Raw genomic sequence first — 25387 nt, 5'->3', positions numbered from 1 at the left:
GGTACCGTCCTCTCTCTCCCCACACTTTCCCTAGGGTTCTACACAGGGGTGTACCCTAAACTCCCCTTCCCCAGATAATCTCTCCAACATTGTCCTGTACAGGGCAAAGGTGGAACTTGTCAAAAAGTTCTAGTAAAGAATGTGCGTGCGCTATTTGGAGACTTACCCCATAAAGGCAGCAGCAGTCTTACTGTTGGTGTATATTCCGGCAGCCCCCGAGGAGCACACTCTCCTCCACCACCCCTCACCAACACCACAACAACCCCATCCACCCCCACCCTCCATTCAACCCCCTTCTATTCTCGACAGTATTTCAGTGAGCAGAGTTCATTTTTAATTTGTACCTGTAAACAAAAGACGCGATCATGGTTGAAACAGCTCTTAAATGTAATGTTTCTTTTGGGACCTTGAGATCTCCTTTGGATAATCCGATATTTGGAAAATTGATATTCAGATAAATCAAGGTTCGTCTGTACACCATATGTTTACATAATTACTGACATTTCATTACCATTAACAAGAATGGAAACAAAACTCAAGAGTCTTTGATTCCCACTATAATATAGTCCACATACGCATCAAAATATGACACCGTTGCTCTTTGTAATATGTTTTGCCCAAGTATAAGGATTACTTTAAAATACCACAGTACTGCAATGAAAAATGTTGCAGAAAAATCTTAATGGAAACACTCCATTAGTGAACAAAATATATCTAATATCCAGATGTTCCCAATTATGCAAATTACATTAGGATGAACATATCAAAACCTTGCCAAAATAAAACCTATTGTTTAAATGTTTGGAACAAGCTGGAGAGAGTTCTTTTGCTTGCGATCTCCTCCGTTCGAGAAATTGCTGTTAATCATGGAGAAGGGAATACTAATGCAACTTCCTCTGCCAGTGAATTATTTAACTATCCATCACCATTCATGTTTGGATGTGGCAGAACTACAGAACTTGAATTTCCTCTTTTTATTGTGGCCTCACTTAGCCCTGTTGCATCTGCTGTTGGGTTGCAAGTTGTCCTGTGTTATAGTTTCACTAGGTTTACAACTTAGGTATGCCTCGTGTTGATCCAGGCATGTGGTCATGCACTCTTTACTGAACCATGGTTGTTCTTCTGGCTTGATGGTAATGGCAGAGTGGGAGATATGCTGGGTGAAGAGGTTGCAGATTGTGTTTGAGTATTCTGATACTGACAGCCACAATGTTTCATAAATGCCCAGAACGGAGTTACTATATTTGTTCAAACTCTATCCCATTTACACAGTAATAAAGCCACACAACATGATAAGGGCATTCTCAATGTGGGGATAGGAAATTGTCCTCCACCAGGACAGCATAGTGGTCATTTTTATTAATACTTTCATAAACAGCTACATCAAAAGGGGGAGGCAGACTGATGAGGATGAGATGTTATTCTCACTTGTTGGTCTCATTACCACCTGACACTGACTCAGTTCAGCAACTATGTCCTTTAGGACTGATCAAACTAAATCAATGATCTTATCGTGAATTCTTGGTAAAGGACACAAAAGTTCTCTGCACATTCTGTGCCCCTGCCACACTCAATGCATTGTTCTAGTATTTAACATGGAAGGATATTAATTTACCAACCAGGAGGTGAGCACTGTGTGATATGAAGTTTCTTTGCCCATGCTTGACATGGTCATGAGACTTTATGGGGTCTGCAATCAATGTTAAGGATTCCAGGGTTAACTCCTTCCCATTTGATTATCACTGTGTTGCTAATACTGCTGGGTCTGTTTTGCTAATGGGACAGGTCACATTTGGGAATTGTGTTGGTTGTATCTCTGACATTGTCAGCAAGGTATGGTTTTGTGAATATGACAATATGAGGCTATTGTTTGACTAATCTGAGACACAGCACTCTAAATAAGAAACTAAACCTCAGATATTAGTGAGTGCAACTTTGCAGGGTCAACAGAGCTGAGCTGCCACTGTTGTTTCTGGTTGTATTGTGTTTCATTCCATTTTTGGAGACTATTTAAGTGATTTGCTGGGCCATTTCTAAGGACAATTAAAAGGTGACCACATTGATGTGCGTTTGCAGTCATTTGTTGACTAAACTCGGTAGGGAAGCTGCAGTCCTCAAAAGGGCATTAATGAACAAGACATTTTCTTTCACAATAATTAATAATGGTTTCAAGGTTATTATTAGCTTTTTAATTGTAGATTATTTTGAATCCAAATTTCACAATGTGATATGGTGGAATTTGAATCTGGATCCCCATAAAATTACATGGGTCACTGCATTACTAGTTTAGTATCAATACCGGAATGCTATCAGTTCACTAGCTACCTTTTTTCATTTAACTTTATTTTTCATGTTAAAAACACATGTTTAGAAACACTGAATAAAACTGACAGCTCTAGGAAGGAAAGAAAGAAAGAAACTGTAAAGTAACTAACCATCACTAATAGTCCCTGCTCCACAAGTCTCTGTTAATCCATATCCTTGTCCAACAGGGCAGCAGAAGCAGATGTTCATGAACGTTTGTGTAGATGGTGACAATGGAGCACCCCCACATAGAATGAGCCGAGTTTTTCCTCCTAACAACGAACGTATTTTTCGGAAAATCAACCTGTAGAAACAAAATATTAGTATTTCTTTCTTCTTCAAGTACCTAGTCAATGTCAGATTAGCAATGAGCAACCAACAATTTGCTAGTCAATATAGAAACAATAATAAAATGGAATAGATAGGTGAGAAAACCTTACCAGCAATAGTAGAAACAACAACAGAAACCTGATTGGTCACAGTAAAGTATGTCAAGACATTTAGCAGTTGGGGGATTAGATTAAAGATGATGGAAACTGGGGAGGTAGCAGAATGTATTCCTAATGACTAAATTTTAAGAATGATTTTAGAAACGAAGAATAAATGAATCAAACATAGGGCTTAAGAAGAGCACTGTCATAAGTACCGATTGTAGTATGGAGAATAAGGCAGGAAGATGCCACGATAACAAGGACCAGCAAAAATGATGATACTTGAGTTCAGGTATTGAGTAATGGTTGAAAAGGCAGCATAAGCAAAGGAAAAGTGGATGAGATAAATGCCCAATTCATCACAAATGCTGTATGTTGTAAGAGTTAGGAAGCAAGTGAAAACAGTATTGGAAAAGTCAATTCTGGAACTAACCAAAACATCAGAGTATTTCAGTGGGTTGTATAGTAGAATTTTACTTGGACTAGGTACAAACTTTGGACCTTGATTAAGAACCAGAAAAATGGTTTGTACCACTGGGCTGAGAGTGAATTTGAGCAAAAATCTATAAATGGGAAACACTATTGGGCTACCAAATTTGCCTCTTTAGAAAAACATATGGTTTTGGACTTGTTCAATTGTGATTTAACTCTGGAATCTTTACAACATAATTTTACTCAGTATTGCAAAGAGTTGTTTTAGTTTCATGTTAATTTTTAAAAGAATAAATCAGCTAATTTATATGAATATTTATATTTTTCACAGTTGAGTCACTTTCCCTGAGAAGACAGATGCAAACACTGTCTTTTGGATGCTAGGAATGGACAGAATCCCAAGACAGCCCCATTTGGGATAACCCTTCCATACACAAGACAAGAAGAGTTGTAAATGTAAATTGAAGTTATTTTGTATTTGTAAACAATGGAAAATTTGGTAGCAATGTCTGAACATTTAAAGAGATATCTAGCACCACAATATTGACAAATAGTTTTGATCTCAATGAAAATTTAGAACCTAGAAAATCAGTGGCAAAAATGTTATACTTTTGCCTTGAATAGGGAAAGCTGGTGTTTGCGAAGGATATACTGAAACAGCCCAATATAAACTTGTTCATTCGTTTTCTGATAACAGATGAATATATTTTGAAGTTCATCATCCTTAGTGCTCTATATATTTTGCTGAAGCTTATAAATTTTGTAACTGCAGAGAACCCAAAGGAAAATGCTGTGTGTAAGTCATGATGATCAAGTCCTTGTAAATTTCCTGGGTGCGGCTGTGTGCCAACAGTTATAAGGCTATGGTACTTATTTTACATTTGAAACAGGTAACAAGATTACTGAAATTAGCATCTAAAATTATTGAATCGGAGTGGCTATCTGTAGCATACCTGAATTCCTACTGCTATTCCTTTGGGATAGACTTCATCTGAACCATACAGGACCAGTGTCCCGGTGAATTGTTTAACTAGGATTACAGATAGGGCTTTAAACTAATTAGTGGAGTTGGGTTCAATTGAAGAGAAGCTTATATAAAAAAAAAATCAAAAAGTAACAAAAAGCATAGGTGCTGAGTAGTGAAGACACAAATGACAAAGTGTAACAGAAAGGGATAGAAAACACTAGCCTCTATCTGAATGCAAAGTTTTTAGAACAAGTTGATGAGTTGATGACACAAATAGCAACGAATAAACATGATTTGATAGATATTAGAGACATGATTGCAAGGGAAAGTAGTCTGCGAACTTAACATTCAAAGGGTATTTGACATTTGGAAGAGTAGATGAAGAGGAGGAGGAGGAGTGTCATTGTTAATTAGTATCATTGCACTGCTGAATAGTGAAAAAGGTGCAATAAATCATGATGTGAAATCAGTTTGAGTGGAGATAAGGTTTAGCAAGGGAAACAAAATAGCAAGGACTAGGCAAAGTAAACACAGGAAAGCTATTCCTGATGACTACGGAGCCCTGAAACAGGGGTCAGAGTTTGACCATATGGGTAGGCCATTTAGGACTAAGGCAAGATTAAATTTCTTCACCCAAAGGAGTGGTGAGCTTGTGGAATTGTCTCCCACAGAAAGTGGCTGAGGACAAAACAATGTTTACGAGGAAGAGCTATATTTGGTTCTTAGAGCTAAAGGGGATCAAAGACAATGAAGTTCAAGTGGGAACAGTATACTGAGTTGGATGACCAACCATAATCATATCGAATGATGGGTCAGCCTCAAAGGGCTGAATGGCTTAATCCTGCTTCAAGTTTCAGTGTTTCTACCAACTACACCCATCCCTGGGATAAAGGGGTCGACGTGGCAAGAATGAATAAACAGATTGAGCCTTGATTTATCAGCGTTTAGAAGAATCAGGTGCAACCTCATTGAAAAAAAATACATGTTTCTGAGGTGCTTGACAAGGGAGATGTTGAAAAGATGCTTCACTAATTGGGGAAATCTTGAACTAAGGGACGTATTACTGTACAAGGGGACACTCATTACGTGATTAAGGAAGTAATTCTCTCAGATAGTAGTGAATGTCTGGAATTCTCCATCTTTATTCTCTATAAGACATGACTATTTTTATATGTATTATTATTTATATTAACAAATGTATGTAGATTATTAAAGTAGTTTAAGCAATTTGATTATTTATATCCTACCAATCACAGAGAGGCGTGCTCCAACCCAAGGACATCTGTTTCATTTTGTAATTGTAGGCAACAACAAAGAGAGTCCGCTGTATACTATTCATGTCTTCCACTTTGGTCACAATATTCTTATAAATGCGATCCATAATTTCCTGTTGGCATATAAAATAATAGTTTTTTAAAATTTATCAGTTTTTTTTTCCTTTTGTTATCTGTGTAATCCTTAGCATTTGACAATTTTTTTGGACGGAGGTTGATTCTGAATTCTTCTGCTAACAAGGCACAAGAACCAAGGCTTTCCAAGTCAGCTTGCTGGATAAACAGGATCAGAAAAGTACTTGACAGTCACTATAGCATCATTAAATCTCCTTTTCCGACAGTAACTATTGCACAGCTGCCAAGCTATCTTCCTTGTTGGAAGGATGAACATCAGGGGGCCTATCTAATCTGGTATCTTGACTTCAGTTGACTTGTGGCATTAGAAATTTATTTCCAAAGGAATCTGTATAATTACTCTCAATGTCACAATATAAATCCCAGAGGAATAGCAAAATAAAATCTTAAGGGATAGTTCAAGCAGCTTAAAACTTTCTTTTAAATAAATTGCCTTTTGCAACTTACACTCACTGATCTGCTACAAATGCTTGGCATAGATGGGAAAAACCACCTCTATCTTGATGATGACCTGTGGCCAAAGTTAGCCAGTATCCTTTATAATAGAAAGATGACCTTTCCCTTTGAAAATATACCCCAACTGGAAAGAGTTTTAGTAACTCCAGCTACATTAAAAATTGATATTTTAGCCTAATTTAATGGGCATGTTACATATATAATCAGGTTGGTTTTCTAAACAAAACAGTGAAATAAATCACATTTAACTCAGCACATACTATGAAAACTTAGCTGACAGTTAACCAACCAGCCACCTCAGGAAACATTTGAGTGCAGTTAATAAACTAAAACCATTCAACAATTGAGGGGAGGTGAACCTAATAAAAGCAGGATTAAAAGGTTTCAGAGCTGAGCTCTGAAGGAGGGTCATTGGACCGGAATCATTAACACTGATTTCTCTTCATAGATGCTGCCAGACCTCCTGAGTTTTTGTAGCAATTTCTGTTTTTACACCCAGAAGGGAAAATCTTTTTTGCAAAGTTAACTGCAAATTGCTAAATGAATTGCAATGTCCTTTTGTTCAAATAAAGTAATATTATAATAAATTTTCAACACACTTTAAGAAATTGGACACTAAAGTAGAGGGAAAGGAGTTTTTGGATCTCAGTGCTGAGATGGTCTGAATTTTAAAAAACTGTAATTTGAAAGAGTGAGTGAAAGACAGCCTCTCCAAGATGTCTTGTGACAAGCCAAATGACCTAAGTATTAATTCCTCAATTTGGGCCTACTTCTCCACACTCTCCTCTCTTTCAACTCTTTTACCATCCCATTACCCAGCATCGATAGTCAGCCCCCTCACAGTGGTACACTGTCCTTAAAAAAAAAAAATAAAATCTTTGCTGGCCACAAGTTAACTCACCTTCAAAACCTTTGTCAAACCCTTTCCTGACCACCTTGAACATGCCCTCTTATGTTCAATTAGCCTCTCTGAAACACTAAGACTGCAATGTAACTGCTGTAAAACAACTCCAATCTGAGCCAGAATGAAGTGATATGAGAGTTCATGAAAGATGCGTTCTCCCACTGCTTTAAGTTTAACAGCACAATTCCAATGCAATGTCATTTAGAAAAAAAATGAATGCATAAGGTTTATTCTTGTATCCAAGGACAATCTTAACCATTAAGGGTACGGGAATAAGTCTGGGTGGTTTGCACTTTGGAGGGTCAGAGTGGACTTGTTGGGCCAAAGGGCCTGTTTCCATACTATAGAGATTCTAATCATTAACCTGTAGATACCATTACCCACATGCAGATCTCTTTCACAAAAAAAATCAGGTTTATACAGTGTAAGCAGCAAGTCTCCCGAATAGAACCAATGGGATAACAGATTTTTGGAATTAAGCAATATGAACTTATGCAGTGTTTATAATGAAACCATTTGTTGAGTTATGAATCTATTTTGCAACAACTTGCTCTGGACATGTCCAATTTCTAAAACTTACCGGTACAGCTGCCAATAGTGTCGGTTTAAGTACTGTTGTATCACCTTTGCTTCCTTTCTTGATTTTAGCAGACTACAAAACAATAGGCAGAAAATATTATCCTTCAAAACTACAATATCTTTCACCACTCAGATTTGTGCATGTCCACTTAAATACGTATAGGTTTGAGGATAACGGTTTAAATATTTCAATAATACAAACTACAAAGCCATAAAACAATATCAAAGCTTTATTAAATAGAAATTATAATGCTATTTTTCAACTTTTGAAGGTACAGATAAAAATCCTGTAAATCTGTATTAGGTACAGCAATTGATAGGATGTTAATGCAAGAATAAATGTTAATTAAATAGAAAATAGCAGTGTTTAAAATGCAGTTAAATCATTACAATATTTTACTACTGCAACCATTCTAAATGAGATTTTTAAAAATGAATGTACCTGGTCTGCCAAAGTCTGAGGGGAGGAGTAGCCAATGCAACAGCCGCAAGCCATACAAAGTGTTTCCGCACTCAGCTCCAGTACATGTGCCAGGGGTAGGTAACCAATGTACGTATCCTTTGGTCTTTATAGAAAAAATAAAATCCAAGCAGGTTTTCAACAATTACACCAAATATGGGCCTTATAAAAGCCTTCAAGATCGAACAGTTTTTGACACAATTAATCTGTTGGTTGAATAATAACATTTGTCTCGCAAAAGGTCACATTGAAGTCCCATTAAAGCAGAAAATCTTGGCCAATACTTCAGTGCGAACTAAGTTCAGAGGCCAGTAACCCATCACCAAGTCACCCTTTTTGTTCCCCCACATGCATACTGGTCCAGCTTTCAGAGTGAACAGAACTTCTGACACTCCTATTTATATCTATCAGCCAGAGCTCCCTGATTGGGACTATTAACCAGGTCCAATCAGGGATCTCATTCTATGCGGTCGACCTGGCTGACCTCGTTACAATCAATACACACTAAATGTTTCAAGCCAACTTTTAAAGCAAGTTCTTCTTTAAGTTTTCAGATATATTGAAAACACCCCAAGCTATTCTCAGAACAGTAGGTTATTTCCAGCTTAGTGTAAAATTTAACATTCATATTTCAAAAGCGTATTTTAGCTATAAAACCCTTTTAAATGTCCTGGAGATGCTGTAAGAGCTACATAAAAGCAAATTATTTGTCTTTTCAGGAGAATTATGTCTGTTCATTTATCTTTGTGATCACATCCAAATTCAGTATGAACGAGATAGACCACCCACAAAGATTAAATTGTACCTTCTGTATTTGATAGAGCGTGAATTAATAAAATTCAGGTGGGATATAACCTGACTCTAGAAGAGAGAGATACAAACTCTCCACCTTGTAGGATTTAGAATTATATTAGTTGAATTAGGTATCACAGAATATGACAGAATTAATAACTTCTGGTTAATCAAACCAATTATTATACAAAAGCACTCAGATTGAGCTGTAAAGAACCTTTGCAGAATAAATATAAGTGAAAGTACTAGCTGACATATGATCTTCAACAGGTAAAGATGTGATAGGGTTATTTTGAATTGACAGAACTCCCTCATTTCTCTTTCCTTTCAAATCCCTAAGTTTCACTTGTTTTTTTGACAATTTATTAAAGTCAATTAAAAATTATAGCTCATTTCAGTGTATGCATTGTACCCTACATAAAAGTTTTTAAAATGCTTGTAAATTAATTATATATAGTCCACAACAGTTTTCCAGTGCAGGCAAGTAAAACTTCCCAGTTAAACCATTAATTATACATACCCCAAGTCAGGAACTCTAGAACACATTCCTGCTATCCCAGCAATGAGGTTGCTATGTGAAATCATCACTCCCTTTGGTAAGCCTGTAGACCCACTTGTGTACATTATTACAGCAATATCTAAAGATGTAGGCTTGGTTCGTGGTCTATTCACTAAAATGGAAAAAAATAAGCAATTCTTGAAATTATGAAATAAGATGAAAATAAAATACTTTGTCCTATTAAGACTTTCACCTACACAACAAACATCCTGCTTCCTTTACCAATCATTTCACAGATTCAAAGCTAGGTCATTTAGTAATTATACCTGCACACAAGCTTACTTGTAGACAATTGGCAAAGACCTTTAGGAATACTAAAGACATTTTTTTAAACAAATCTATAACTTCAAAAGCATAAAATTCCCATGAAAACATTCACCTTTTTAAAGATGCCTTTAAGAAAAATGAGAAGACACAATGGAATCTATTACAAAGAACTTGATAATTTGACACTTAGAAAATAATTGTAGGTTTAGCCAATGTCAACATACATTTATGAAAGGGATCTCATGCTTGGCAATTTGTTTTTTGAGGATGCAACTGGAAGATTAGGACAAGGACACAGCTATTCAATTTGGAAATCAAATGCAGTTTCTAAGGCAGCTGACAACACAAAACTAGGTGGAAATGGGAAGTCTAAAGAGATGAAAAGTACTTCAAGGGGATTTAGAAAGGTCAAGAGCAAGGCAGATGGAGCATAATATGGAAAGATGCTAAGTTGTGAACTTTGAAGAAAAAACAAAGACAGCATTTCTTAAATGGATGAAAATCGGAAAGTGTAAATGTTCAAAAGAACTTGGGCATCCATACTGAGTGTCACTAAATTAGGGTACAAGTGCAGCAAGAAATTAGGAAGGCAAATGGACTTTGGTCTTTATTCCTAAAGGATTTGTGTACAAGAATGAGGATCTCTCTCTTTGCAACTATGTATAGCTTTGGTGAGACTGCACCTGGGTTAGCATTTATAGCTTATGGTCTCCTTACCCAAGGAGGATATACTAACCATAGACAGAGTGCAACAAGGTTCAATAGGCGGATTCCTTGAATAGCAGGATTATCGAAAAGGAGAAATTGAGCAGAATAGGCATGTAATCTCTCAGCTTTAGGAGAATGAGAAGTTATTTAATTAAACATGCAAAATTGATACAAGGCTGAACAGAGTAGACGAATAAAGAATGTTTCCACTAGCTAGACAGAGGGGGATCTAGAACCCGGGACACAATAGCAATTAGCACAGAGGCAAGGAGAGATTTCTTCATTCTAGATAGCACATCTTGAGTATTCTCTACTTCAGAAGACTGTAGAGACTGAGACATTGAGTATGATAAAGAGAGAAGCTTACAGATATTAAGGATATCATGGGAAATGGAGATAATGCAGGAAAAGAGTGTTCAGGTAGATCAGCCATAATCTGAACGGTGGAACAGATTCAATGCCAAATGGACCAATCCTGCTCCAATTTTATGTGCTATTATGGCCAGCTGCAGAGGACAAACTGAAGCAAAAACACTGGATCATCGTTCAAAAAAAAAATCAAGTTATACAATAAAGAACATAACTGAAATAAAAACACAACACTCTGCATATATGTGAAGCAGTGATACTGAATAGTCTTTTAATACTTCAATAAATATGATCAACCAAATGAGGCACCAGAATTCTTAGTTACATTGGTACCATCTGGAATGCTATTGCATGGTAGATCTCTGCCTATGCTGTTTCAACAAGTCTTAGCCAACCATGAAAGAAACGCCCTTATGTCCTGTGTGAGAATGCCAACTCAACTCAATGAACCTTTGGCCACCAATGAATGGATCAGGACTGCACCAGCTTGTTTCAAACAGGAAGCATGCACCTTTGAAATCATGCCCAAAGAGATGAAAGGACAACACTAGGCGGCACGGTGGCATAGTGGTTAGCACTGCTGCCTCACAGTGCCAGGTGCCTCAGCCTTTCCTCATACGATCTTCCTACCATACCAGTCAACATCCTGGTAAACCTCCTCTGCACCCCGTTGGGGGTATGGGTGGGTTGCGCTTCGGCGGGGCGGTGTGGACTTGTTGGGCCGAAGGGCCTATTTCCACACTGTAAGTAATCTAATCTAATCTAATCTAATCTGTTGTTAACAAGTAAGGTTTCACTCTATTACATCTTTCACTTCATTCATCTAATAAAGAAACCCTATTTAAAAAGGGCCAAAACAAATGTAGCAAAATATTGATTTAAAAAGTGAAGGATAGAGCAACAAAGTTTAAGAGCAGCTGCATTCAAGCCACATTCATCGCATTTGTTGCGACTCTACACCATAGTTATTTTCTGTGGAAATCACCGGTCTGAACTGTTACACAAAATTTACACAATATTCTATACACATTAGTTGCAATCCTGCAAAATTTCTAAAAATTCTGAAGCATAAAGCCCCACAATCTATCTAGTAATTGTAATTAACTCCAGATGTGCTAGATCTCCACCAAATGGAATTGCTCTTTATTCACATGCCCTGAGGCTGCAGTGGATATACCAAAAGGAAAACAAGGCATGGGAAATTTGATATATGAAGCAACAAGACAAAATAAAAAGTATTTCAAACAGTTTATTCTTCTCAAATATGTACTGACATTTAACGAAAAGTAAAAAAAAGTGCAAAATTCAGTTTCCTTATGCTGAGCAGTGATTTAAGACAGACATTTCACTTTCCAGTACTATAGTTCTAAATACAAAGCCACCAGACAGTACTGTGGCACACAGTTAAATAAGCAGAACTAGTCATCCTTACTATAGCTTTCCAATGGCAAGAAAAGTATTCTCATAGAAGCTACAAATTGATAGCCAGTGTTTCTCATGATTGATTGAACAGCTGATTGATTAAATGAAACAACATACAGTGAATGTGTTGTACAAGCCACATTCATTTTTGGACTCGTGTTCAAATTTGATGAGGCAAGCTTAATAAAAATTGCCTGGGTCAGATTTAAAAAAAAAAGAGTATGCCAAGTCAGGAATTTCCTTCCATGTGACGCTGTCTCCATCCAGCAGAAACTCTGCGCCCTACTTTCAGGGAAATAAATTATCAGCTCTAAAGGTAGGCAATGGAGGTTGGTGGGGGGTGGGGCAAAGAGATGCTGATATTAGAGAGTTTGAATCGCTGTTTTTTTTCTGTGGAACATCAGCCTCATCCACATTTATGACTTTAAAACACTCTGGTCCTCACCAAGTCCCCCACCACCTCCAAACCAAGCAAATGAATCCTTGACATCTCCTATACCCCATTCATTCTCATTCACCCAGCATGAAGTACAAAGCCAAACAAACACAAAAGACACTTGCAAATTTGAAATGCTCAGAGAAAAAAAAACTCAGCCAACCAGGAACACCTTTGAAAAACACTGACAATTTTATGAGCAGATAAATAGGGCAACGAACGCAAGGAATGAAAGTCCCATTGAGGAAACCTTCAATCCACTTTCCACCTCTTAATCTTGTCCAAAAACATGCAAGCATTGAAACATTTTTTCAGAGATTAGCCAGGTTCCATAAACTAAAAAAATTACAAAGCTAATATTCTCCTTGAAGCAGCACAATAGACCCTTGCTGAGTCAAATTCAGTACTTATTCTTAGAGCTAAGAATTTGTGTAGAGGTCATCTGGAAAAAACTGACATTGACCATCTACTTAAATTGCTTAAGCTGATACAGTTGCCAGATGGTAACAAGAAGAATACTTAGCTGTGCTCTAAGAATGGCCTTATCTGATCTTTGTTTGAATAGGTTTTTTTCAATATTGCCTAAACACACAGGCATCAAGAGGCATTTACACTGAAGCTTTCCATTGCTTGCAGTTGACAACTTTATAGAGCCATAGAGATGTACAGAGGAACCTCGATTATCCGAATACCAATTAACCAAAGGAAATCGCGAGGTCCCGATGGAAACATTACATCAACGACGTGTTTCCAACAGTGATGCTTCTTTTGTATACAGTGAATAAACAGGCACCGTCTCCAAATGACTGACCGACCTACCCCACCCACCCTCACCTTACCTGGAGTTCTACACCGGGGTGTACCCTAAACCCCCACCCCCAGATAATCTCTCCAACATTGACCTGCACAGGGCAAATGTGGAACCTGTCAAAAAGGTGCAGTAAAAAGTTGTGTGCGCGCGCTATTTAGAGATTTACCCCACAAAGGCAGCTGCAGCAGCAGTCTTGTTATTGGTGCACAGTCCAGCTGACCGGAGAGGGGGTGGGGCAGACGGGGAGGGGAGACAGTGTTGGACGGGTTGGGGTAGTGTTGGACGGGTTGGGGTAGTGTTGGACGGGTTGGGGTAGTGTTGGACGGGTTGGGGTAGTGTTGGACGGGTTGGGGTAGTGTTGGACGGGTTGGGGTAGTGTTGGACGGGTTGGGGTAGTGTTGGACGGGTTGGGGTAGTGTTGGACGGGTTGGGGTAGTGTTGGACGGGTTGGGGTAGTGTTGGACGGGTTGGGGTAGTGTTGGACGGGTTGGGGTAGTGTTGGACGGGTTGGGGTAGTGTTGGACGGGTTGGGGTAGTGTTGGACGGGTTGGGGTAGTGTTGGACGGGTTGGGGTAGTGTTGGACGGGTTGGGGTAGTGTTGGACGGGTTGGGGTAGTGTTGGACGGGTTGGGGTAGTGTTGGACGGGTTGGGGTAGTGTTGGACGGGTTGGGGTAGTGTTGGACGGGTTGGGGTAGTGTTGGACGGGTTGGGGTAGTGTTGGACGGGTTGGGGTAGTGTTGGACGGGTTGGGGTAGTGTTGGACGGGTTGGGGTAGTGTTGGACGGGTTGGGGTAGTGTTGGACGGGTTGGGGTAGTGTTGGACGGGTTGGGGTAGTGTTGGACGGGTTGGGGTAGTGTTGGACGGGTTGGGGTAGTGTTGGACGGGTTGGGGTAGTGTTGGACGGGTTGGGGTAGTGTTGGACGGGTTGGGGTAGTGTTGGACGGGTTGGGGTAGTGTTGGACGGGTTGGGGTAGTGTTGGACGGGTTGGGGTAGTGTTGGACGGGTTGGGGTAGTGTTGGACGGGTTGGGGTAGTGTTGGACGGGTTGGGGTAGTGTTGGACGGGTTGGGGTAGTGTTGGACGGGTTGGGGTAGTGTTGGACGGGTTGGGGTAGTGTTGGACGGGTTGGGGTAGTGTTGGACGGGTTGGGGTAGTGTTGGACGGGTTGGGGTAGTGTTGGACGGGTTGGGGTAGTGTTGGACGGGTTGGGGTAGTGTTGGACGGGTTGGGGTAGTGTTGGACGGGTTGGGGTAGTGTTGGACGNTTCCTATTGGAAAGATGTTGTGAAACTTGAAAGGGTTCAGAAAAGATTTACAAGGATAGTGCCAGATCAGTTGGAGGATCTGAGCTATAGGAAGTGGTTGAATAGGCTTGGGGAGCAGGGGGTGGTGTTGGACGGGATTGGGGTGCGGGATAGTGTTGGATGGGGTTGGGGGGGTGCTGGGTTGGATGGGGTTCTGGGGGCGGGGTCTCACATGCTGCTGCCGTCTCCTGAACGGGGAGCAGATGTTAAAAACTCTGAGCCCTAGAGGAAAAGCATTGAATCGATTAACCGAATAAATTGATTATCCGAACGAAATAATGCCCGCCAATCTCGTTCGGATAATTGAGGTTCCCTGTTGAGCAAAGAAACCGATCCTACAATTCAACTTGCCCATGCCAACCAGATGTCCCAACCCAATCTCGTCCTACCCACCAGCACCTGGCCCATATCCTTCCAAACCCTTCCTATTCATATACCCATCCAGATGTCTTTTAAATGTTGTAAATATACTAGCCTTCATCATTTCCTCTTGCAGCTCATTCCATACACATACAACCCTCTGCGTGGAAAAGTTGCCCCTTAGGTCTCTTTTATACCTTACCCCTCTCACATTAAATCTAGGCCCTCTAGTTCTGGACTCCGCCACCCCAGGGAAAAGACCTTGTCTATTTATCCTATCCATGCCCCTCGTGATTTTATAAACCACTATAAGGTCACCCCCGCAGCCTCAGATGCTCCAGGGAAAACAGCCCTAGCTTATTCAACCACTCCCTATAGCTCAGATCCTCCAACTCTGGCACCATCCTTGTAAATCTTTTCTGAACCCTTTCAAGTTTCACAACATCTTTCCAATAGGAAGATGACTAGAATTGTTCAATATTTCAACAGTGGCCGAACCAATGTCCTGTACAGGTGCAACTCAAAACTCTGACCAATAAAGGAAAGCATACCAAACGCCTTCTTCACTATTCTATCTACCTGCGACTCCACCTTCAACCTGTACTCCAAGGTCTCTTTGTTCAGCACCACTCCCAAAGACCTTACCATTAAGTGTATAAGTCCTGCTAAGATTTGCTGTCCCAAAATACAGCACCTCACATTTATCTAAATTAAACTCCATCTGATCAAGATCCTGTTGCAATCTGAGGTAACCTTCTTCGCTGTCCACTACACCTCCAATTTTAGTGTCATCTGTAACTATCTATCTAACTATACCAGTTATGCTCACATCCAAATCATTTATATAAATGACAAAGTAATGGACCCAGCACCGATCCTTGTGGCACTCCACTGGTCACAGGTCTCCAGTCTGAAAAACAACCCTCCTCCATCACATCTGTATCCAAATGGCTAGTTCTCCCTATATTCACTGTTTCCCTCTTAAGGATACTCCTACTGCCTTTATACTCTAAGGATTCACTCAATCTGTCTAGACCTGACATATGTTTCCTTCTTTTTCTTAACCAAAACCTCAATAAGAACAGCAATGTTTTTCAAAGGGAATGCTGAATATCTACTTTTGCTTGGTTCCTGACTGGAGACCAAGGTTTCCTTATGGTTCATGACTTCTTCATTTGTAAAGCACTTCGAACAAAATAACTTGATTTTATCAAAATTACATGAGATCTGAAATGCTTGCACCAACAATAGAACCTGTCAGGGCTAGAATGCTACATGTAGGCACGTATCTGCATTCTTTTCCCACAATATTTGCTCTGTGGAATAAGGGAATGGGGCAGGACTCTTAGAATTAGATCCAGCCCACCATCTTGAAAGATCTTTCAGCTGCACCTAACTCAAGACAGAGGCATGAAAACACACATCTTTGCATCTGACAGCATTAAAACAAGAAGTTTTGAAACCATTGCGCAATCTGAATCCACTCCATTGTTTCCGCAAAATTTAAATTTAATTGAAACTAGCATTAGTCTCACTCAGAACTTTATCCCTGTAATTAATGCAAACTGATGAAGATTCATTACCTATGTATCAGATTAGGAATGCCAGCAAAGAAACGAATCCTACTCCTCATTGCTCTCCTTATCATAGAGACCTCCCAATGCTCCTTACTTATTAAATCATGCATAGCAAATCTGAATACTTCATTCTGTTTACTAACTGACAACATATTACAAAAGTAGAGAAAGTATTCAGCAGGCCAAGCCTAAAATCAAAACCTTAATACTCAGTTGGAAACACTTTCAAAACCTGAAGTATAAAAAGATTCAATTATGAATGTCAAACTTTACTTTTACAGAAACTGACAGATCTCTGCGTATTTCCAGCTTTTTTTTTGCTTTTGTATTAGTTGGATATAAAGTAACTTTAGAAGCAGTGTTATTCTGCATTTAAGTATAAAAACACAAAAACATGTAAAAATGAAGAGAAAAGAAAATAAATTACACACAGTTTTCTGGTTTTGCGCCCAATGCTTCCACTGCTGCCATGTTGTGAACCATGATGCCACGGGGATATTCAGACCATGCTGTTGACTTGTCATCTACGATTATGATATGCTGCAGTTTCGGAACGTTAATTAGGATTTCCTGTGAAGCAGAAATGGGGAAGAATGAAAAGTCCAAGATGATTTCAGATCGATCACTTCAACTCTCTGCATTCAAACTTATTTGGCCAAACATTGGTGTACCAACTTTCAAAATATCCTTAGTTATTCTTGTCAAACTTGGGTAATGTGATGAGACAATGATGAAACTTCAAATTGTATCTATAGATAGGTAACCTCAGTAGCTTCATATTGTACATCCTCAGCACAATGCAATGAACTAATCAAGTCATACTTGCAATACAATATATAGAACCACGAGTAATGGCAAAGATCTTGCATTTTGGAAAGTCAAATCAAAGTATGAGTTACAAGGTGAATCGTAGGGCCTTAAGAAGTGTAGTGGAACAGAGTGATCTTGGAGTTTAGGTGCCTGGTTCTGTGAAAGTGGAGTCACAGATGGACAGGGCTGTGAAGGCAGCTTTTGGCACATTGGCTTTCTTTGGTCAGGGCATTGAAGTAGAAGTTGGAAAGTTATGTTGCAATGCTACAGGACACTGGTGAGGCCACACTTTGAATAGTGTGTTCAGTTTTGGTCACCTTGCTATCGGAAGGATGTTATTAAACTGGAAAGAATGCAAAAGAAATTTACAAGGATATTGCTAGGACTCAATGGTCTGAGTTGGAGAGAGAGGTTGGACAAGCTAGGACTTTTTACTTTGGAGCATAGGAGATTGGGTGGGTGGATGGGAATCTTATAGCAGTGTATAAGATTGTGAGAGGCATGAATAGGGTGAATGAACTCAGTCTTTTTCCCCAGGGATGGGAAATCAAGGACAAGAGGGCATCAGTTTAAAGTTAGAGGGGAAAGAATAAAAGGGTACCTAACGGGCAAAAGAGGGTGATATGCATTCATACAGAATGTGGCGCCAGCAGAAGTGGTTGCGGCATGGACATTAAGAACATTTAGAAGGCATTTGTACAAATACATGGATAGGAAAGATTTAGAAGGATATGGGCCAAATGCAGGGAAATGGTGTTAGCATGGATGGACATTTTGGTCAGCATGGACTAGTTTGGGCCAAAGGACCTGTCTCCGTGCTGTAGGACTCAGACTCTAAACTTATGCACTAGGGGAAACTGTTGCACATAATGGGACTGATCTAAGAAAGTTTAAAAACTCTCTACCTACACGTACAAGTTGCTCCTAGGCAACCTTGCTGAAGCATAAAATATTGGATTGCTTTAGGTAAGGCTAATGTTGAATATTATTCATTGTAATACAGCGTCAAAAGTAAAGGATAGAGCAGATGATGAAAGCATATCTAACAAAGATATTTAGCCACCAAATAAGTAAGTCAAAAACTATTCAAAATAATCTGCATTGCACTATAACAGAAATACATTTTTTTTCTCCATTCTTTCATAGAATATGAAGGGTAAGATTGGCATTGGTTTCGCCATCTCTAACTGAATTTATAGGCACTCTAGGCCATTTCAGAGGACAGTTAAAAGTCAACCACATTGCAGTCACATGTAATACAGATCAGGTAAGTATGGTAAATTACAGACCAGCTTTAGATTCCATGTCGCAATGCATTCACAATTCATGGTGAAATTCAAACACATGTCCTTAGTACATTCAGCTGGGGTTCTAGGTTACTAGTCCAGTGACATTAGTGCTACACCACTGTCTCCCTTCCAAAATAAGCTGCAGGCTAAATATTGCAAGTTAAAATACTATTATTTTATCTCATTCTTCATTCACTCATGAGCCAAAACAACAAACAGGCTCAGTGGTTAGCACTACTGCCTCACAGCACCAGGGACCGGGGTTCGATTCCGGCCTCAGGCAAATAAGTGTATGGAGTTTGCACATTCTCCCAGTGTCTGTATGGGTTTTCTCTGGCTTCCTTCCACAGTCCAAAAATGTGCAGGTTAGATGAATTGGCTGTGCTAAATTGCCCACAGAGTTCAGGGATGTCTAGGTTAGGTGCATTAGTCAGGGGTAAATGTAGAGTAATGGAATGGGGGAACAGGTCTGGGCGGATTACTCTTTGGAGGTTAGTGTGAACTTGTTGAGTCTAATGGCCTGTTTCCACACTGTAGGGATTCTACGATTCAATGCACAGCTAAGTTTGAGATATTAAGCACTGCAGATGCCGGAAGTTAGAGTTGATAAAACATGGAGCTGGAAAAAGCACGGCAGGTTAAAATCTTATCTGTTGACTCTGCTTCTCCACCAGATAGAATACCTGACCTGCTGAGCATTTTCAGCATTTCATCCAGATATTGTAAAACCAGGCTTTTTTTTTGCTTTAATTACAATGAGAAGACCATTTGCTCAGCAATCCCAAAATAGGGCAACATTTTATGAATTTTAGATCAAACCAGCAGAAAGAAAAATGGAATTGCATGTTTCAAATTGTTGGAAATTCTTAAGTCTGAGATTTACTGCTAAAATAACCCAATTAAACTATAACTGCCCCTTTTCATTTAACCATAATTTCAATGATCAGAAGACATTTCTCATTTTTGAGCGATTTATAAATCATAGGAATGTTTAAGATCCTGCAGAAACAATGGAAAACAAACAAAAAGAAATCCCACAAACAAAAATAACATTCCATGACCTACCTTTAGCTTTGTTTGCAGAAGTTTCTTGCTTGTAATAATATGAGTGACTTCGGTTTCATTTAAACCATGTGCAATTGCTTGACCTCCCAAAGTTGCATAGAGGGTGACAACTGGAAATCAAAATGATTGAATTTCAGTACAAGTCACAGGCAATGAATTATTTGTACCTTAGCCAATAAACCTTCCACAAACGCTGAGTAGAAAGAAATTCTAAATGCCACTTTAGAGACAGGTTCAATTTAATTTAATATAGATGCAACTTAAAAGTTCTGCGCCATTTTAAGTTGTGATCATGATTTTCTATAAAAATGACCTGTTTGAACTCAGACTAAATTCTGCGGAAAAAAAATTTCTGTAAGCTTCTGACTTGGTCGCTTTAAAACATTGCCCTATCTCAAAGTTTTCATTTTAATAATAATGTGAACTAAATAATACTATTAAAGTGCATTTTTCTCATTATCAAGTACCATTGCCTTTTCTGGCCAGTTAGTGCACATGTTCTGTTTCAAACTGTCCATTCAAGCTCATAGCAACATACTGAATGCATCAGAATTTCAAAACGTAAATGAATGCCATGCTTAAGATCATGAAATCAACATTTGCACTATAAAAACATTTCTGATCATCATGTCAAAAGCTGGGAATTGGCTGGTTTCACAAAGTTATTCAGTTAGTCAAACATATAAATCAATGTATCCACACAAATTAAAATTTTGAAGTAGGATTTTTTTCTAACGTTCAAGGTCAGCCTTTAAGCAGTATGAGAAATGATGTCTTCTAGCACTCATTTCCTGTTGCTCAGCATTGGATTCAGAGATAAATTATTGGTACTTTTATTTTGGCGGGTGCAACAGGCAGGAAAATGACAGTCTTCATTCCCACGAGCACTCACCACATAGTCCAATGACCTTTCTATGAGAAATCAACAGGGGAATATCTTAGCCAGATTCAAAAAGAATTAAAGTACAAAAAGAGCTGTTGCATCCAGTCACATTATACAGGCTGGTGAAATGAATGATCAATCTCAAAAACAAAAAGTGAAAAATTGTTAAACATGATACACATTTGTAATTGCTATGTACTAAATAAAAGAATTCTGCATTCTGAACTATTGTGTATTGATGTCATGGAGAAAAACAACCAGGAAGAAGGACTGAGCAGATGTAATTCATTAACACCATCACTGACCTAAATGTCATCAGCTCTCAGCTGAGTCACCTAACACTTTCTCAGGCGAGGCTCTGGGTCGTTACGTGTATAAGCTCATGGCAAACTCCCTTAGAGCTCAAATTCAGATTGTAGGTCTGCTTGTAAAAATCTATTTAGTTGGGGCCATCAGAAGGACTGCTGTGCGGTTGGCAGCATTTGCCGTAGTATGCAGAATAAAAACAGCTACAGACTTGCTACAAGTAACAGATCTTCATAAAACCTTCACCATATTTTATTTTTAAAAATAACTTGTACTATAAATTTATTACTATTAAACTTCATTGCTGATTCCAATGTGAGATTCATTACTGGATACAGGAGATAAAAACATCTTAAATTCTAATGTAACAAGATGTACAACTCTGCACTGAAACTATGATTGATTTTGCAACATTTGATACACATATTTGGGAAATGCTTTTTCAAAGTCTAAAAAAACCTCAAACAAAATGAGAAGTACATGTAGATACGGGCTGTTAATCAATTGCCATGAATCATGAGATACAAATCAACCCAGGATAAAAGACAACTTCATTTTCCCCAGAACAAAATAATCTGTTTTCGTATACAATCAATGTACAAGTCAGATCCCCCTTTTCAATCACTATATGCTATCTTCTCAGTAGTGGCCAGCCTCAAATGATTCACCCCATACAGGTACATTTTACTTACTAGTACCTGGTAACTAATTGGGTATAAGGGATCAAGCAAGTCATCAGCCTCTGCTGTGGAGTTGCAGAGGAATTTGAGGGACACCCAGTATTTGCATCAAATGTTGATGGCATTTCAAAATGTCTACACTAGTGGTTCTCTTTAATAATCAAAGTACAAGTCAACCCCAGTTTTTGCAGGAATATTTTGAAGAATAGACTTTACATTGTTGTGGTTCTGTTTGCCGAGCTGGGAATTTGTGTTGCAGATGTTTCGTCCCCTGTCTAGGTGACATCCTCAGTACTTGGGAGCCTCCTGTGAAGCGCTTTTGTGATGTTTCCTCTGGCATTTATAGTGATTTGTATCTGCCGCTTCCGGTTGTCAGTTCCAGCTGTCCGCTGCAGTGGCCGGTATATTGGGTCCAGGTCGATGTACTTATTGATTGAATCTGTGGATGAATCCCTAGAGGCATGGCATTCATCCACAGATTCAATCAATAAGCACATCGACCTGGACCCAATATACAGGCCACTGCAGCGGACAGCTGGAACTGACAACCGGCTCTGACAACTGACAGGAGGCTCCCAAGCACTGAGGATGTCACCTAGACAGGGGACGAAACGTCTGCAACACAAATTCCCAGCTCGGCGAACAGAACCACAACAACGAGCACCCGAGCTACAAATCTTCTCACAAACTTTGAAGACTTTACATAATCACTACTGTAAGTCAGACTCAACTATCACAAAAAGTACACAAATCTATTCTGTTTACAGCAATAATATGAATCATAGTTTCACAATATAAATTCAGGCAGGTCAACACTATTTTTTAGTTATTTCATCCAGCTTGTTCAACAGGATCTTTGCTTCAAAGATAAAAAGATTAACTGATTGGCCATGCCCCAGCTTTTCTGCTATATATCACAAGGAAAAATGAACATAAAAGGAAGGATATTATGCTTTTCAAAACTGTCTGCATCTCCTTATTTAAGAACATAAATGCGTCTTGGAGGAGGTTTATGAGATTAACACCTGCAACGAGCGGATTTTCTTACAGGAAGGAGGTTGGGCATGTTTTTGCTGGAATTTAGAAGAGTGAAGGATAATCTGATTGAATTTGAAATGACTGAGTCATCTTGACAAGGTAAGTATGGAATGGTGTTCCCTCTTGTGGATGAATGCAGAACTAGGGAACAGGTTTTAAAAATTACAGTTAGCCTTTTCAGAACAAGTCAAATCTCCCCTTAATGAGAACCATTCCCTCCCTCCTCCACGCCCCCCCACCCCCACTTTACCTGAGAAGCAAGTGGAAGCAGGAGGCAAAGGATGCAAGGGCTTTGAATATTCATAGAATGGAGGTGGATAAATCCTGGTTAGGCAAGGGAATCCAGGGTCATTAGGAAATGTGGAATTCAAAATATAAACAGATCAGCATGATCTTAATATATGGTGTAGCAAGCTTTAGTAGCCGAATGGCCTATTTATACTTTTAATTCTTATATCTTTGAAAGCGTTCTACTTGCCTATTGCTTCTCCATCAATAAAACTAACTTAAATGAAACCTCGCATGCTTCTCACATCAAAAATATGTGAAGCTTTAAATACTAAGTCAAGCCATTTTTAACTATTGCATTATTTAATTTTGAAAGAATTGTGAAACTGCATATTAAAGAGGAAGGAGAGCTTAGTGAGAATTGAAGCAGATTCCAAAATCAAGTCACCAAGAGCTGGAACTATAATTTATTGGCTGACAAGCACCAAGTTCAGTAGACTTTGGAGAGTGAGGTGAAATTCACAGAAGAGATACTGTCAGAATAGAAGCTTCTCCCTATTTCTGTGGCACTCTCCTGGTCCAATCTCTCCTTTCCTGATCTCCTCTCCATCAACTGCTAGCTTCCTGTGCTCTTCTCATACCCACTCTTCCTAAATCCTCAATTTCCTTTACTCATGGTAGCGATCATCAGATCTACAAAATTCAAGCAAGACAAATCACTGAACTACTATAAGCAACTTACAAATCACAACATCTCCTTCCAGCAGTCTGAAAAGGGACAGAGTGCCACAAGCTGAATTAGAAAATAAAAGGCACTGCAGACCTGTAAAGTAACTGCCTTGCTTTAAAAGTTTCATATGTAACCCAAGTTACGTTTCTTGAGTTATTATACTGGACTGTCTCCTACTGTCTTATTGGTTGAAGCCTCAAATTAACAATATTGGGATTTGAGCTTAAATTATAAAATCCCTAGAATTTACTAACTAGTAGTTAATCATTTCAGTAAAGCGAAAGATCAGAAACCAACATGACAACTTTTTACTTTTAAAAAAAAGTTTGCAAAATAGTAGAACTAAAAGATACCACCAGAATTTGTATGTACTCTTCCTTCATGAAAAACACAGCTGCACTCACAACAAATGCTTTGAGAAAGAAAGGACTCATCATGCAGCAGAGGTTGTTGTATTTGCAAAAAAACCACAATATGGAGTAGAGAAAGAAAGAATATTTCCATCTGACTGGCTGACAATATAGATTGTTAAGATTAGCAATTTATAGGAACATAGGATTTAGGAGCAGCATTAGACTTTCTGGCCCTTTGAATTGTGAAGCAGGTTCTATTAGAATACAGATCTGGTTGCGGTCTCAATTCAACTTGTGAATCTGCCCCAACAGTTCCTGACATCTCTTATCAAAGGTCTTTTAACTTTGCTTTAAATAAATTAAATGTCACAGCCTCCATTACTTTCAGGACAGAGAATTCCACAGACTAACAACATTCAGAGCAAAGAAAATCCTCATCTCAGTCTAAAAAGACCCCTCATTCTTTTACTCCACCCCCCTAGTTCTTGTCCCATAATGGAGGAAAAATCCTCCCAGTAACCACCCTATCAAATATTTTCTATATTTCACAAAGACCACCTCTTATTCTTCAAAACTCCAGTACACATAGGCCCAGTTTGTCCAATATTTTCTCACGGGATAGCCCCTTCATTCCAAGAATAAGTCAAATGGAAAAAAAAACAGAACTAGGGATGCTGAAAATCAGAAATAAAATCAAATTGCTGGAAAAACACAACAGGTCTGGCAGCATCTGTGCAGAGTTAATGTTTCAGGTCCAGGGGCTTTCCTTCAGAACAGCTCAAGATAAGATCTCAACAAATCCCTGTAACACTGCAGTAAAGCTTTCTCTTTTTTAAATGCTGTAGTCCCCTTACAACAAGTACTAACAATTTATATGCCTTCCTTTTAAACTTGCTGTATCTAAATACTATGTGATTCATGAACCAGCATGTACAGATTGCTCTGTAGCTCAAGGCTTCTCCGCCAGTAAGGATACTTCATTTTACTTTTTCCTGCCAAAGATGACAAGTGCACATTTCCCACATTTACTGTACCTGCTAATATTTTGCCCATTAACATATTTATATCCTTTTACAGATACTCTACAACCTCTTCCCAACTTACTTTATGTTTCAATCCCCAGGTTGATTCCAGGTGGTCATTTCTTTTCTTGGCTTGGATAACTCTAAGGTTTGCCAGGCTATTTTAAGAGAGTTGAAAATGTGTTCTGGAAAAGCGCAGCAGGTCAGGCAGCATCCAAGGAACAGGAGAATCGACGTTTCGGGCATAAGCCCTTCTTCAGGAATGAGGAAAGTGTGTCCAGCAGGCTAAGATAAAAGGTAGAGAGGAGGGACTTGGGGGAGGGGCGTTGGAAATGCGATAGGTGGAAGGAGGTCAAGGTGAAGGTGATAGACCGGAGTGGGTTGGGGGCGGAGAGGTCAGGAAGAAGATTGCAGGTGAGGAAGGCGGTGCTGAGT

General features: G+C 39.1%; 1 protein-coding gene across 2 annotated transcripts in view; it reads right to left on the bottom strand.

The window, feature by feature from the left end:
- Positions 1–25387, bottom strand: part of LOC122555853 (long-chain-fatty-acid--CoA ligase 3-like) — a 130380-nt gene that overhangs the window by 16001 nt on the left and 88992 nt on the right. For both annotated transcript variants that reach the window (XM_043702058.1, XM_043702059.1), the window contains 7 exons: positions 19713–19822; positions 16980–17118; positions 9255–9405; positions 7925–8048; positions 7484–7555; positions 5382–5521; positions 2436–2608 (listed from right to left, as the gene is read on the bottom strand). In XM_043702058.1, coding sequence (XP_043557993.1) covers positions 2436–2608; positions 5382–5521; positions 7484–7555; positions 7925–8048; positions 9255–9405; positions 16980–17118; positions 19713–19822 — 909 coding nt within the window. The remainder of the gene's footprint in view (positions 1–2435; positions 2609–5381; positions 5522–7483; positions 7556–7924; positions 8049–9254; positions 9406–16979; positions 17119–19712; positions 19823–25387) is intronic.

This window comes from Chiloscyllium plagiosum, chromosome 13, assembly GCF_004010195.1.
Source record: "Chiloscyllium plagiosum isolate BGI_BamShark_2017 chromosome 13, ASM401019v2, whole genome shotgun sequence".
NCBI classification, from domain to species: Eukaryota; Metazoa; Chordata; class Chondrichthyes; order Orectolobiformes; family Hemiscylliidae; genus Chiloscyllium; species Chiloscyllium plagiosum.
Note: the sequence above shows the minus strand (reverse complement) of the source record. Positions and strands in the feature narration are given on the sequence as shown.